Genomic DNA, 16,479 nt, shown 5'->3' with positions numbered 1-16,479 from the left:
GCAGGACTTTGGAGTTAAGGCAACTTCTAGCCTAGGGTTTATGCAGCAATTGTAGATCAGATTTTTACCTTTTTGTTTCCGCTTTATTCGTCATGGCACTCGATCATCTCAATTTCTTATCAAACCTGTTTTCTTATTTCCTACCTGCTAGGTTTCATGAAGACGGGCAACAATTTTATTTTCTTTCATTTTGTTGATAGGGAAAAGAATAAAAATCATATATAAATTCATAAATAATCTAAACACTACATATTTTTAACTTAGATATTTTTGAGCCTTTGGATTATATAGAGGCTTGAGATTTTATGAACTTCACGAACTTTATAACTTGCTCACTTTAGAGGAGCTGGATCCAAAAATCAAAACACTTTGATTTCCTTGCTTCTAAAATATAATGGATTTATATATATATATAAAATGGATTTCAACTAAATCGAAGATGCTGTGCAGAATGCTCTACTTGAGTTTGAGTTTTTGAGGCTGGTGTTTGAAACTCGAAGGAGGTAAATAGCATATTAGTTCTGAATAAGATCTTCCTTAATTATTATTAAGTACCGTTAATCAAAGGGTAAATAGCTCAAGTATGACGACAATTTGGTCTCAGACTCTCAGATTTGCAATTAATAATTTGATCGATTAAATGATTAATAATTAATTAACTCAGATTTATTGATTATTTTTTGAAAGTTTTGTTTACTTTGTTTAAATCATCTCCCACTTAAGAATATCCGAAGCTAGCTTTGAACTTCAGTTTGGCTGCATTATTAATATATGCAAGGTTTCAACTAGCTTTGTACTTCAATTTTTGAGTCCAAAGAAAGATCAAGGTCATTTAATTATAGACATGTACTCCTAATATGAATATATCCACCTAGTTAAAGACAGAATTGGAGATTACAATCTTCCATACCCTAATTTTATAATGGCGAAGATAAGATTGAAGAAGAATTATAATCTACATCATGCATCAGAATTACCTAAATATATGATACATCGCTTAGCAAATAAAATAACTAATAAACTTTCGTATATATAGAATAGGGGTGAACTTCTAATAAGAACCTTATAATAAAGATTAAGTTGAGACTTTCAAATGAATTGTTAGATGAATGTTCAGTTTATGTTATCAAATTCCAATACGCATGTAATTCAACCGTTTATTCAAACGTCGTCACTTGTGTCCGGTCATATTATAAAGTCTTTATTGGAAGTTCTTCCTATAGAATAGTAGAGGGGATAATGATTTTCTTCAAGAAATCTCGTATTATAAGAAAGAAAAAAATTTAAGAACAGTACATGACAAACAGTCCACTCTCAATTTTAGTGTTTCAAGTTTCAAAACAATCAAAATGGTACATGACATTTAAAAGCTGGTATACTTTTAGCACATGTTGTCAATAACACTGTTAACTCTATGTAATTTCTCATTTTTCAAATGGTGGTTTCCGGTTTTCTCCATTCTCTCTTTCTTTATATTATGTTTTTTTTTCTATTTATATACTTTTTAATCTTGGTCAGACTGTATATTCTCAAAGACTTTATTCTTTTCCCCTTAGTCTGGTTTATTTGCTTACTATTCGTTGTATTTGTAAGTTATTGGGTTCGGTTTTAATGAAAGGCTCATATTCGTAAAAAAAAAAAAAAAACGACTTTGTTGCTCGTCTCAATCTAAGTAAAACTAGGACATAGTTTTCTTACTCTAAGTTTCCTTATTCAATACCCACCGATATATATTCAAACCCTTTCTTCCATAACTTACCAAATCAAATCATCTTTCAACTTCCTTCTCTACAGTTCTACCTCGATAACCATTTTTCTGTATGCTGGGTTTGAACGGGGACGAAAAAGAGAGACAACAATACTTTTTCCTTTCTTATTTCCCTCTCCTTATTAATTATTAATTTAATTATTAATTTTAATAATTAATTACTGCTAAATTAAGGAGTGACAGACTCGAAGTTTAACGGAAAATACGTTAGATAACGGAGAATGTAACAGTTTGTACATATTTTCGGTTGATATTATAAGTTATGATTGTTTTGAAACTTGAAACACCAAAATTAGAAGTGGACTATTTGTCATGTACTATTCTTAAAATTTCCCCTATAAGAAATCGATGATACCTAGAATGAAAGCATTTCAAAATCTGTAGCCCCAAAGTTAATATAGTTACAAGGATATGGGTATGATCATATATATCATATATGAAATGGATTGATTAGTGTTGTAACGTGAACATGAGACTAACATTATCTGTACTGTATTTTAGGTGCTCTAACCTCTAATAATGGATTGGATACTTTTTCATAAAGTAATTGAGGGCATCGTCAGTTGGGATACCAAATTTTTGTCATAGTTAGACGCATTTTGCTTGTAGAAAGGGCAACAATATATGTGCATTTCTATAACCATGTTGTACCCTCGACACTGGTCACATGTATATAAATACATATATGTATGTATGTATGTATATGTGTGTTTGTTAGCTAGGTACTATGATGTAATGCCTGTTTTTTTCTGTTATGGGATCATTATTTGAGTTGTTGGGAAGCAACTCAAATTAATCTGATAATTAAGTGAATAAATAACTAGATCTATGTGTAAATTAAGAAATAAAAAAAATAAAAAAATGAGCAAGTTCTTACATGAGTTTAAGCATTCAACTATTGAAAGTAAATCCTTAACTAATATAAAACTTCATTATATATCGTGACCTTTATATGGGGGCATCTGCTTGTTCCTGATTTTGTTGAAGTAACTTACTTTTACATGTAATGCATTCGCTTAAAGAAAAAAACGTAAATTTAATAAAAAACAAAACAAGCTAAAACGAATAAAAATTATGTAAAGAAGACTCGACATAAATAGGTAATCCATAATTGTTGTATCTCAAATTACTGAAAAATGCTAAATACGAGACGAGGGTGACATTGCACCTTCCATGGCCAACCGAATAACAAATAGCATATTGCAATGGTAGCCGGCGTTGGGCATTAGCACCTAAATAAAATGCCACCTTTTGAAGAGAACATGGCGATCGCGGAAGAGAAGGCTTTAAGCAACATTTTATATATGCCATCCTACAACACAGTACGAAGCAATTAGATTTTTGGACTAGTTTGAAAGTGCAAGCTAGGCTAGATACTGTTTCTAGTGCTTTAATTTGAGACATCTTTTTAGCTTTAATAGGATAGAAATTATTTTTTGTGTTGTGGTCTTGTGGATCATGATTATATTTCATGGGACTGCCAAATGAAACAAACTTTAACCCACGACATGCATCTTCCATCACATTCCATACCAAGATGGACTCACATCCCCCACATTGCAAAAATCGTATTCAAACTTCCATGATTCAATATTTGGATATTGAATATATACATACGTGACGTCTCCAATATTTAAGTTAATATATATAATTTTTGATCTATATACTCTGCTGATTGAGAATTATTCGACACCTACTTGTAATTTTAAACACGACTAGTTAATTATCATGGTATGATTTTAAAAGTATGTATTTTATTCATTCTTATGAAAATAGTTATTCAACTGCTTGTCGTCAATTTGTTTTAGTTATTAAAGTTTTTTTGATAATATTTCTTAAAAGTGAAATTTAACAGGTAATTGTAAAAGTAAATTTTTAAAATTAGAAATTTAAAACTTTAAAAATTTTCTCTAAAGATCTAGTTGGGTGTCATTCATCCTTAGGCTACAAAAGTTTTGTATTTAGATCGATTAATATTAGCTGCTTAAGAGGCGTATTTTCTTTTTAAAAAAATTAAAAAATCTTTTATTTATTTTAAATCAAATAATTTATATATAAAAGAATAATCGTAAAACTCCAAAGTCAACATCACCTTCTACCTACACATTAGACATGGTCTCAAATTACAAAGCTACCCATCACGTTTCTACACCGGCAGCGAAGCCTCTAAAAGAAAGAGAGACCCTGCTTGGTCATTTCAATTGGACGGAAATGGAAACGTGCTGTAAAATTTGTCGCGTAGTCTAGATGTGGGTTTGTCTGTCGGGTCAGCTTTGGCTGCATACGGTTTTAAAGTTACACCCCCGTGGGACCCAAGCCATGTTGATGACGTGTCGCCCTGTGATTCTTTCCCGGTTTTATTTTTATTTTTTTTCTGTTTTTAATAGCGCTAGGAAACGTTATTCGTCAGAAGTAGCTGTCTAGAGGTCCCCACACTGTCACGACTAACGAGGACCTGACTGAAAAAATCGTAGCCGAGGATTTGAGTTTTGGCGCCTTCTCTGCATTTTCTACGAAAAGAAGACCGTGTTTGGCTCTGTACCTAGAGAAAGTACATATTTTTTTGGTCTTTTCTTTTATGCTATTTCAGTATGTCGGAGATTATAACTGAGGAATTATTGAAAAATTAATTGGAAAGTGTTCATAACAAAATACTAGCAAAGTGCCAGAATTTAACCCGATGGTCCTCATCTAGCGAAATTTGGCTAGGTTAGCAAGTTTAGAGAATGCACAATTTGCCACGATTTACGATACTAAAAAATAAATGAGAATGTATAATATATGTGGATGAACAACTCCATGACCGTATTACAACTGGTTGCTCCCACATAACTAAAACAAATATTTTTGTAGTCATGTCAGGCAAGAGTTTAGATTATCCGGCCTATTGGTATGTTTGTAATGTTGCTACTTACATTTTTTTTTGTTCAAAGTTGTAGTTTTTAATATATACTTATTGATGATGATCGTATTGATCCATGAGATAGGTGAGCTGCAAGCTAGAAAAATTAATTCTCTTTATACTAAAACTAAAAAAATAAGTAACAAATTAGACTTACTTATTCGATCGAAGATAATGTCTTATCGTACATATTTTACGTATGCATATTTGTAGTACCGATACCTAAAATCAAGCTCACATAATAGGGAGACATGCAAAAGAAATGTGCTAGTGTATTTTCTTTCTTATTTGGTAAGAACTAAGAAGTATACCTAACGTATTTTTTATCAATAGACCAAGATAAAACTACAACAAAAATTCCTATAACATCCTTATTTTTTATCTGATGTCTAGACCCACTGTATTACATATGATCATTTCTACTTTGATAACATTATATTTACAGTTGTCTTATGATTAAAAAAGAAAAGAAAAGCAAACACCTCTCATAAGTTTAGCTTACCTATGAAAAAGGTAAGATATCAAGAAGTAAAATCATTAACAAGAAATACTTCGATGGGCAATCTTCATTGGGAGAAGAATGCACCTGTTGGTGGGTCTAAATCCAACTGGATAAAGTGATTATGGAGCCTTACAAAATGTATTGCTAATGCATGTGGCCCATAGAATATTGTGGGCATTTTCTTAGTTATGAACTTGGTAGTTTCTATCACTAGAACTCTAGATGTGAAAAAGGAAAGTAGGCTAGATAAAAAATAAAAACAAACAGTTGATGCCATTATGTCAAAGTGGATTGAAGCATCTTGCCATGGCATATTTTTATGTTTATAAAATGTGGATGCTTCTTTATGGTAAATTATTTTACTATATCCCTTACTTTATTAAAATCGATACAAATTACTGAAATTAAATAAAATGCATTTTTCATTGAGAAAGAACCAATACGACAAACGATCAACCAAGAGATAAACTCTAATACCAATCCTACATAGGGTAAAGCATGCAAGAGCTAAACTGTGATACAAGCCCAACAAACTCATATTCAAAACAAACTTAATGATAAAGTCTGAAATCGATATCTTAATTTTAACCCTTAATAATAAGCTCAAAGTAGTAATCAAGTACACGTTGTTACTGTATCGATGGACCAAAAACAGTAACTTAAATTTACTTTCATCGTAGAAAATAGTATGAATAAGAAGAAAGGTCAAGCCTATACTTATATGTCCCACTTGATGGACACAAACTATGACGCTGAGTTGTTGAGTCCATGAAATAGGGGTATAGTTTGAACAACATTTGAGTTGAAGTTGATGATGACCATATTTTAATTTTTTTTTTGGGTGTGGTTGAGTTATGTCTCAAATTTATGTCACATGATTATGTGGTAGAGTCATTAACAAAACTTAATCAAGCAATATAATAATCCCCTAATGATGGTCAAACTAATCATGGCTCTAATTCATTTCATTACTTTAAACTTGTGCATTCTCATAATGAAATCATATTTCCATTAATTTAACTAATAAGGTGGGTATGGTATAGAGCCGACACACATTTTCATATAGATGCCCACATCATTAGTTTATCTTCTTCCAAACAAACCACTGTGGCAGTTTTAAGAATCTTCACACACTAGTACATCGTGCATGGCGAACCCATTTAATCGTCTCCCGAGTAATTTCCGATCTTTTGAACTAGAAGCGGAAGAAGAAGAAGCCTGCTCTGCTGCAAGAACCCTCCTCTTCTTCTTCTTCTTCTTCTTCTTCAGACCTCTCCAGATTTTTTAATCTCCTCACTTACATCTGACTGCAGCAGAAAACAAAGACACCTTCTTTAAACACAGGATGGTGTGGTCTCTTTCAGCTCTTACAAGAAAGTGAGAGATAACCAAGAACAGGGAATTACATGGAGATGTAAAAGATGAGGGCTTTAGTAATAAAAATTGAAAATTGGAATTGTGGGCTTGTTTGATTTATTTTGGGTAATTTTGATGAAGGGTTTTTGTCTGCTTTTGCCTAAACCTTCCCCCACTTTATAAATTTTTGGCAAATAAACCTCCCCACTAGATGATTTCTCATCACTTAGATGATGAGATAATGATGTGCCCAACTTCATATCAACATGCTGGACACCAAAATTGTGAAGAGAGAGAATAAGAGGGTGTGGGGTTTAGAGTTTAAACAAGAAAAAATAAGGGAAGGGACACACATTATAATTTCTTTTTCTTTTCTCTCTCTCACTCTGATAATTGATTCCAGTTGGAATTTTGTAGAAACCAACTCCAGTCCAATCAATTTTTTTGTCAGGTTCGTCTCTCTCTCTCTCTCTCTCTCTCTCTCTGTGGATGCTTCTCTTTGAGTGGCATAGAAAGAGCCAGATACAGAAAAGACTCCATTTTTCTTTTCTTCTTAATGATTTCTTCACAGGTTGCCCAAATAATTATCACAAGGGTTTGTTTCAGCATTATTGGTAGGTACCTATGTTCAGTGTTGTACCCAAGAAAAGTTGTGGCTTTGATGGGTTTGCATGATTCACAGATGCAAAGAAATGCACTTGGTGTTGAAGTTTGAAGTGGGAAAAAAACAGAGAAGGTTTTGAGGGTAAAAAGGTGTTGGACCACTTGTCTTTATTTTTCAGATTTGGTGGTCTAATTCAGTTCAAACCTCAAGTGGGTTCCATTAGATTTCACTTGTTTGTCTCAAAGCATTGATCTTTATGGGTTTGGTGTGCTCCTTCTGGTGAAAATTATCTGGGTTTTTGTAGCTTAGAGGATTAGTTAGAGTGGTGTGTGCTTTAGTAGCATGTATCTGAATTGCAGGGTGTCTGGGTTTAATGGCAGATTACCTGCTAATTTCAAGTTAAACAAGGCAATGGAGCCCTTGGATGGGCCTAATTGTGTCATATATTCAAGAAGAAAGCTTCTACTTCTTGGGATTTTAGGTTCTATTGCAGTTGTTTGGTTCTTATTGGGTTTCCATGAGGGAATTCTGGATATTAAAGAGAAGACTCCAGAGATGTGTGGAAAGAAAGCTCCAATCTTGCAGCAGCATTTCAATGTCAGCAAGAACCAGCTTCTGGCTTTAGCTTCCTTGTTCTCTGAATCAGATCAGGTGACTCTAAGCTCTTTGATTCTGCCCTTTTCCTTTTTATCTGTTTCGAAATTCCTTAAAGTTTGTAAACAATATCATAAATAAAACATGGTAGCTTCTTTCTACTGTTCTTCATGATGTTCCTGTACAAAATTGGCTTCACACCTAGATTGTGATCTTCCGGTTTTGAACTTGGCTTCCTCTTCTGGTTTTTGGAGTTCCCAATAGTTAATTGGGTTCTTACTTTTGATCAAAGGAGTTTCTATCTGTATTGGTACACTTCATTTTTCTGAAGTTTTATGTACTTCGGTATGTGCGTACATGCAGGATATAGTCTAGCCGATTCCGTAGATTATGGTAAAGTAATAATACCAAGCAATCTTCTATCAGCTTTGGTAAGGGATGGCAGAAATACCCAATTGGCACCCATCTCATCTTCCCTCCCACCTTCCTCTGTTCCTTCCTTAGAAGAGGGGATGGGGGAGGTTAAGGGTGGCTGATAGGTACCCAGCTGGGAATGTTTGCAAAATCCTAAAAATTTCCTGTATGGCATTGTGTTGTGATGCTGCAGTTCTATTCTTCTGGCAACTGTAAGAACTAAGTTGTGAATTTTGATCAATTATAATGAGATGGTGTCTCTTTAAGCAATCATATGCTAGAAGCCTCTCGAGACAAACTCGATCATAGCAACTCATTCCCCTAGATCAATTGCATATGTATCAAGCGGAATGAATTGCATAGTTACAGTAAAATGTGTTTTGAAGCTTTTACATGTTGCCTTTTTCCAGTTCATCTCACTTGTCTCTGTGTGCATTGCAGATAGAATCCCTTGAATGTACCAAAGAAACAGGACCTGGGATGCTTTTAACTGATGGCATTTCCTGTGCTCTGAAGGCAGTGTGTTCAGATGAGACAGAATTTCAAGAGCATCATAAATGGGTGGGAGAATATGTTGAAGCCGAGGACCAATGCCCGGTTCAAGAACTAAACATCCCCAGGATGCTTGACCTATCATTGCTACAAGAAAATTCATTGGCAAAAGTTCCGCAGTCTACAGTATCCACTAATAGGATTTGTCAAAAGGTAGAACTTTGACTAGGAACAATTCAGATTCCAAATTTTCCATACATTATATGCATGCTGCTATGTTATGTGAACCATGAGCAACCCCTCTTGAATCATTAAATAAGAGAACCAAAATAGTTAACCAGGTTTAATCAGTCAGTCTAGTCTGGTTTTTATACACCAGAGACAGGCTAAATATCTGTGAAGGGTGAGATAATCAACGAAGGAGGTTCTGCTCCAAATATTATTACCAGGTTAAGGGGACGGAAGACTAGAAAATAATAACAATACTGAACAAATGGAAATAGAAAACCAGAATAATGAGTCTTGGAGATATAAATGGAACCTCATGGATCCTTATGTTCTTCAATAATGATTGCATATCGTTCTTTCCTACTTGAGTCATAGGTATGGTATCTTTCATGGATCATGCATCTGATATGCATTCCAAAGTCCAAATTCATATAGTTACATATGTAAAAAACATAGATGGGGGATTGTTATCTGAGGATAATCTCCAGTACATTACATATCTTCCTAATCTGGAAAGAACAAACTAATCAGAGTTCTTTTTTGTTTGTTTTTGCTTGTGCTTTTATTAGGAAGCATTGGGATCAGGCGCAAAGGTAGAGTGCGCAAAAGAGGATTCTCATATATATTGTTGTTTGATGAAGGGATGTTCATGGGTTTTTGTTGGGATGATTTTGTGCTACCAATTATCTGGTTTTTCTTTAAAATTATGGAGGAACCAGAAACAGAAGCTGGTTCATGAGTGCTCCTGCCAAAAGAAAATGGTTCAAGAACAGTCAGTCGGTAGTAGGAAGCAGCCAGAGAAACAGCAACAACAAACTCAAAGTCCTCGAAAGGTTGCATGCACGTGGAGGAAGAAGCTCCTAATCGTATTTGTCTTCATTGGAGTTATTACGTCAATTTCGTTATTTTTCCACTTGAATGAAAGAGATTTTTTGTGGAGAGAAGAAACACTTGCCAACATGTGTGATGAACGAGCCCGAATGTTGCAAGATCAGTTCAATGTGAGCCTGAATCATGTTCATGCTTTAGCTATTCTTGTCTCCACATTTCACCATGGGAAGCATCCGTCTGCCATTGATCAGGTATGTCCCCTACCTACCCTAATGTTGTTTTTGGGTACTGGATTATATTTCTCAAGTCATCAATCATATCAATAGAATAACTCATGTCAGTGGCATCCAGATTGCTTTAATTGTGAATCAAAACCAATGTTTTGATAAAAATCCATTTACAAATAAACATTTTAGACGCGTGTTGCCAGTGCGTTATACACTCATAGAGTATAATACTGAAAGTCTTTAAGCACCGGTTCTATCTCTAGGATAGGTAAACAAGTTTTGAGCATCTCAGTAAAGAAATGTAAAGGCAAAGGGTTTTGTACACACACACACACACACACACACACACACCCACATATATTAAACAGTTGACAATACTGCACTTTTACCGAATTTCATATTGTAGTTCCATCCCTTTTTTGGTCTATATGTGGTCGATATATAAATAATTTTAGAGTAAAGGGATGGGGTGGTCAATTGTCCCATTGCCTTCACTCAGTTTATTAGCTGCTGTGTAAATGCGATTCAAGGATTTTATCGATTCAAGGATTTTATACTATAACGAAGAATTCGGAAGAATGCAAAAATGCAATCAACTTTACTCCTGTGCTCTGCTATGTGATTGTGAATGATGAATTTTTTTTTATCAACAGAAAACATTCGGTGAATACACAGAAAGAACAGCTTTTGAGAGACCACTTACTAGTGGTGTTGCTTATGCTTTAAAAGTTACTCATGCTGAGAGGGAACAATTTGAGAGGGAACATGGATGGACAATAAAGAAAATGGAAACTGATGACCAGACTCTTGTCCAAGATTTTCTTCCAGAAAGCTTGGATCCTGCCCCTATTCAAGATGAATATGCACCAGTGATATTTTCTCAAGAAACGGTCTCCCATATTGTCTCAATTGACATGATGTCAGGAAAGGTTTGCCTTTTTTTTTTTTCTCTCTGTCTCTCTCCCATTTTCATTTTAAAAAAAAATAATTGCCTGCTGTACCCCAGGGCTCTAACACTTCCATTGTCAGCTCCTATGTTCCTGTGTATGCATTTACTAAATTAAAACCGTATTGGAATGTAAAATTAGTACATCTTCACTAAATTCGAATCTGCATATGTATGTTGTATATAGTTATTGATTCTTTTGCTCTGGCACGGTTATGTGGTTTTCAAAATACACACTTTTGGATCTTGTGGACCTACTTATTGGTCAGTTCTTTTTTAGTTATAGCCAGCCTTTGAGGAGGTGTATCTACCCATAGTCCATGGTGTCATCAAACTTTTGTGTACAGAATATTTTAATAATAGCGTTTACAAACCAGTTCCTCCGAAGCCATATTCTAATTTCCATTACCATTCACGTATGCTGATGTTAAAAACTGTTGATTAAACAATGTAGGATGACCGTGAGAACATCTTGCGAGCAAGGTCAACAGGAAAGGGAGTACTGACTTCCCCTTTTAAGCTATTGAAATCCAATCACTTGGGTGTTGTTCTCACATTTGCTGTGTATAATATCGACTTGCCTCCAGATGCCACATCAGAAGAACGAATTCAAGCGACTGTGGGGTACATTTGCAACCATGTTTCTTTTTTGAACTCTTTTTTTCTTTCTTTCTTCTTATATTGCTATAATGCTTTATAATAGGTATCTAGGTGCATCTTACGATGTTCCATCTCTTGTGGAGAAGCTCCTGCACCAACTTGCGAGCAAGCAAACAATCGTTGTTAATGTTTATGATACAACTAACGCATCTTATCTGATCAACATGTATGGAACTGATGTTGTTGATACTGGGCTGTTGCACATTAGCGGCCTTGATTTTGGTGATCCACAACGCAAACATGAAATGCACTGCAGGTTAGATCTGATACATCATTAATTTTATATATCAGCCTAAATTAGTGGATTTTTTTTCCCCAGTGTAAACAGTTTCCTTTGAATTGTAGGTTTAAGCATAAACCTCCTTTTCCATGGACGGCAGTAAGTGCATCAGTTGGAGTCCTAGTAATTACCTTGCTAGTTGGTCATATATTTCATGCGGCCATAAGCCGAATAGCAAAGGTAGAGGCAGACTTTTGTGAGATGATGGAACTCAAAGTTCGCGCAGAAGCTGCAGATGTGGCCAAATCTCAGGTACAAGTTGTCCTTTTTGTCAGTTGGCTATAAAAGTTACTCCTTAAACCTATAGCCATTTGTCAACTAAAAGACATTTATGTCTGATCATGTTGCCTGACTTCTCTCTCTACTGCAGTTCCTTGCAACTGTTTCCCATGAAATCCGGACACCAATGAATGGTGTTTTAGGTAAGTGAGAAAATTCTTGTGAAATAGTTACTATTTTGCAAAAATTACAACTTTACATATTTTGATGGTTCTTCCTATCAAAATCCAGGTATGCTGCAAATGCTGATGGACACAAATCTTGATGCAAATCAACAAGATTATGCTGAGACTGCTCATGCTAGTGGAAGAGATCTTATCTCACTTATAAATGAGGTTCTTGATCAAGCCAAGATAGAATCAGGACGGCTGGAACTTGAAACTTTACCTTTTGATCTACGATCGGTGCTTGATAATGTGCTATCACTTTTCTCAGGAAAAACGAATGAAAAAGGGATTGAGGTAAAAAGAAAAAAGAAATTTCAAGTATAGCATTCTTATTTGATTCTTTCTGTTTTCTTTTATATCAGTTCTTACAAAATTATGGTTTTTGGTTTTGTTTTGTGTGAGAAAAGTTGGCTGTTTATGTCTCCAATTTGGTTCCGGAAGTTGTCATTGGAGATCCAGGACGCCTTCGGCAGATAATTACGAACTTGGTTGGGAATTGTATCAAGGTTAGATATGTTTCCTGTTGTTTGTTTGGAGATACTTCCCTTTCTACATTTCAGAAATGTTACAAGTTCATATGTTTTTATTGCCGTGCTAATTGTTTGTTTGTTTGAACTGAAGTTCACCCATGACAAAGGACATATATTTGTCTCGGTGCATCTGGCAGATGAAGTGAGGGGTCCACCTGATCTTATGGATGAAGTTCTAAGACAAGGCTTGAATTTAGTTGGAGACCACTCGAACAAAACTTATAATACATTGAGTGGCTTTCCTGTGGTTGATAGATGGAAAAGCTGGGAGCGTTTCAAAACTTTAAGCAGCACGACAGTGGAGGAACCTGATATGATAAAATTACTTGTTACAGTTGAGGATACTGGTGTAGGTATTCCATTAGATGCACAAAGTCGCATCTTCACACCTTTTATGCAGGCTGATAGTTCCACTTCTAGAACTTATGGTGGTACTGGAATTGGATTGAGCATTAGTAAACGTCTGGTAGATCTCATGTGTGGGGAGATAGGGTTTGTGAGTGAACCTGGCATTGGAAGTACCTTTTCATTTACCGGGTCATTTGAGAGAGGAAATACAAGTTCTCTAGATACGAAGTGGCCCCAGTATGAACCAGCTGTGTCAGAATTTCAAGGCCTGAGAGCACTGGTAATAGATAAGAGAATCACCCGAACTGAAGTCACAAGATATCATATGCAGAGATTGGGGATAACTGCAGATATTGCTTCCAATCTAGAATCAGCATGCTCTTATCTATCTAGTACGAGCAAGACAAGGTGAGTATTACCTTTTCAATTATGGTTTATTCTTAGATGACGTTTCATATACTTCAACAAGATAAGAAAAGAAAGAAATTCATATCCTGAAACAAATCATTCTGTAGCATTTTATTATAATGAACATGACACATTTTCTTATGCGATGGACTAAGAAAATTTTTGATTAAAAAGAAAATCAATCATCGAGCCCCTTGAAACTGTTGCAAGTTTCCTTGCTTTCCCTAGACTTTAAAATAGAGGAGCGGGAAATAAATGATGGACAAACTTTTGCTACTAACTAATTTTTCTTGACGCTTCCCTCAAAAAAGGGGTTTTATTGGTCGGAAAATTAAAAAGTAAAGAAAAAATATTTCATCTCAAGGCACATCCATCAATGATTTAAAAAAAAAATAATAATAATAAAAGAAAGAGAACCAATATTTTCTTTCAAAAGTTTGATAAAGAAGAGGGTATTTAAAAATATAACTTGAGCTTTGTGAAGATTCTACGAGCAATTATTCAACATCTGTTTGATTTTACTAATGCACTGTTAACTGTCCTGCATGCAGCCTATCCACATGTTTGGCCATGGTTCTTATCGACAAAGATGTTTGGGATAAAGAAACTGGTCTTACATTCCATCAGTCAGTTAAAGAGCATAGGCAAAATTGCAGCGTGGGGTCTCCCTTGAACTTTCCGAAGATATTTCTCCTGGCTACCTCCATTAGTGCTACTGAACGTAATGAACTAAAATCTTCTGGTCTTGTAGATAATGTATTGATGAAGCCTCTTCGGTTAAGTGTCTTAATTGCTTGCTTCCAAGAGGCCCTTGTAAGCGGTAAAAAGAGGCTTGTGAACATAAAAAAACCAACTCTTGGAAAGTTACTACAAGGCAGGAAGATTTTGGTAGTGGATGATAATGCAGTCAACAGAAGAGTGGCAGAAGGTGCTTTAAAGAAATATGGAGCAATTGTCACCTGTGTCGATAGTGGGAAGACTGCTTTAGACATGCTTAAGCCACCTCACAACTTTGACGCTTGCTTTATGGACCTCCAAATGCCAGAAATGGACGGGTAATCAATCTGCTTGTTATCTATTTTCTGATTTGTGTTTTATATTTGAATACAAAAGAATAAAAGATTACATCCTACATACTTAAGGATACTACCCTTGTTTAGTCAGCTTATAGAACCACCTGATTGCAGCCTCAGTTGGATTCATTGAGGCCAAATTCAGATTGTGATTGACTTGGCAGCACAATTTGTTGTATACTGGTTGATATGCTTAGGCATTTCTTATATGTTAGTTATATCATCATATACTATCTTGTTCATTTTCATATAAAGGAAAGATCAGGAACAAATTTAGGTGTTGTGCATATGTTGATATCAAAGTTTCCCATTCTATATTCCTCCTTTTAGAGTACTGTTTGCACTTTTAATAGTGTCTTGATTATACAGATTCGAAGCAACTCGTCGAATCCGATGTATGGAGAATGAGGTAAATGAGAAAATTGCATCTGGGGAAGCACCAATCGAGATGTTTGGCAATGTGGAATATTGGCACACACCAATATTAGCCATGACAGCTGATGTGATTCAGGCTTCAAATGAAGAGTGCAAGAAGTGTGGGATGGATGACTACGTGTCAAAGCCATTTGAAGAAGAACAATTATATACAGCAGTAGCAAAATTCTTTGAGTCTGGTTAATAGAGAGGACAACTATGAATGTGGTTTTACCGGCAGTCTAGCCATTGATCTGTTTTATTTCGGATCAATGCCCACAGTGGATCATGGGCTCTCCACTGCCATGACCTGGTCGAGAGAAAAAAAGTTCTGTCCACATTATACAGTTTCTTTGAATCTGGTAAGTATCAGTCTTCTTGGCATGCTTTGCATATAAGCATCAAATGCATGGACTCTGCATGATGGATTGTGACAATGACCTTTGTTTTATTGAAAGTCTCCCTGCTAATGTAGTGAACTTAATGTGGCTCATGCATTTCAGAATATCACCTGCACTCTTTTCTCAACTATATACAAAAAAATGCTTAATCATTCCTCATTTTGTTTTTCCAGAAGTAGTGAGCATCTGGCCACTGGCAATGCGTTGGTGTGTGTATATATAAGGGGAGGTTGGCTAGTTTATGGTCATTTGATAATGATCATCTGCAAAGCAATGAGGATAAATGATGGCAATTCCTGTACATACTCATCTTTTCTCTGTAGAGTAGTGATTTCTTTTCTTCTTTTTTCCTGTGTCCATTTAAGACAGATGTAGAAATGTAAAATTCTTGTAATGCCAATATCATCGCATTCCTTAACTTTGATGAGATGAAAAGATCTTTCATCTTCTTTGGAAAATAAATTGAATCCTTGAAGGTCGGAAGATCAGATCATCCAATCGTAACAGTTGATGATTGCTGCTTTGACATTATGAGGGATAGACTGAATAAGATGGTGTATTTAAGGAAAAACTTGTTGCAACCTTATGTCTACAGAGTACAGCAGAGTGTAACACATTTGTATACTGAAGTGAATAAAGAATTTCTTGCTCAATTGCAATTGTCACAAACCTTTTGCCTATTCCCTTTGTTTTGTTGCTCTCCTCACGAACCATTCGTGGAAAATGAATCACATTTTGTCGGCTGTGTGTACTGGGTTTGTTCTCTTCATAAACTTGTGCTGGGGTTTGTTATTAATGCTTCTACCTAAATTTTCTGAAGTATAGCAAGAGGTCTACTTAAAACTACAAAGAGAGTAAAATGTGTTGGCCACGATGAGTTGCATTACATAAATATAGAGCATGCAGTCATGCACCAGAAAGGTTCTGAATTCTTGCAGATGCATATATAGATTAAAATTCTTTGAGTTAAATTTGATCAATTTATTTGATTATATCTACTATTTAGTACATGACAGCCTATATAATGTTGTAAATTAGTAAAATCATCACTCTAT

The 16,479-nt window shown here is 35.2% G+C and overlaps 1 protein-coding gene across 1 annotated transcript; it reads left to right on the top strand.

Annotated features, from left to right (window-relative positions):
- The first annotated feature begins 7,095 nt into the window (after positions 1–7,095).
- On the top strand, positions 7,096–16,088 carry LOC101292285 (histidine kinase 2-like). The gene is made up of 14 exons (XM_004293409.1): positions 7,096–7,783; positions 8,582–8,845; positions 9,430–9,942; positions 10,572–10,847; positions 11,319–11,488; positions 11,568–11,780; positions 11,870–12,056; positions 12,175–12,226; positions 12,315–12,544; positions 12,658–12,756; positions 12,872–13,536; positions 14,088–14,591; positions 14,979–15,385; positions 15,598–16,088. Exons 1-13 carry the CDS (start codon positions 7,475–7,477, stop codon positions 15,226–15,228), a joined length of 3,732 nt encoding a protein of 1,243 aa, XP_004293457.1. The 5' UTR covers positions 7,096–7,474; the 3' UTR covers positions 15,229–15,385; positions 15,598–16,088.
- The last annotated feature ends 391 nt before the right edge of the window (positions 16,089–16,479 follow it).

Source organism: Fragaria vesca, linkage group LG3, assembly GCF_000184155.1.
Source record: "Fragaria vesca subsp. vesca linkage group LG3, FraVesHawaii_1.0, whole genome shotgun sequence".
Lineage (NCBI taxonomy): Eukaryota > Viridiplantae > Streptophyta > Magnoliopsida > Rosales > Rosaceae > Fragaria > Fragaria vesca.
Note: the sequence above shows the minus strand (reverse complement) of the source record. Positions and strands in the feature narration are given on the sequence as shown.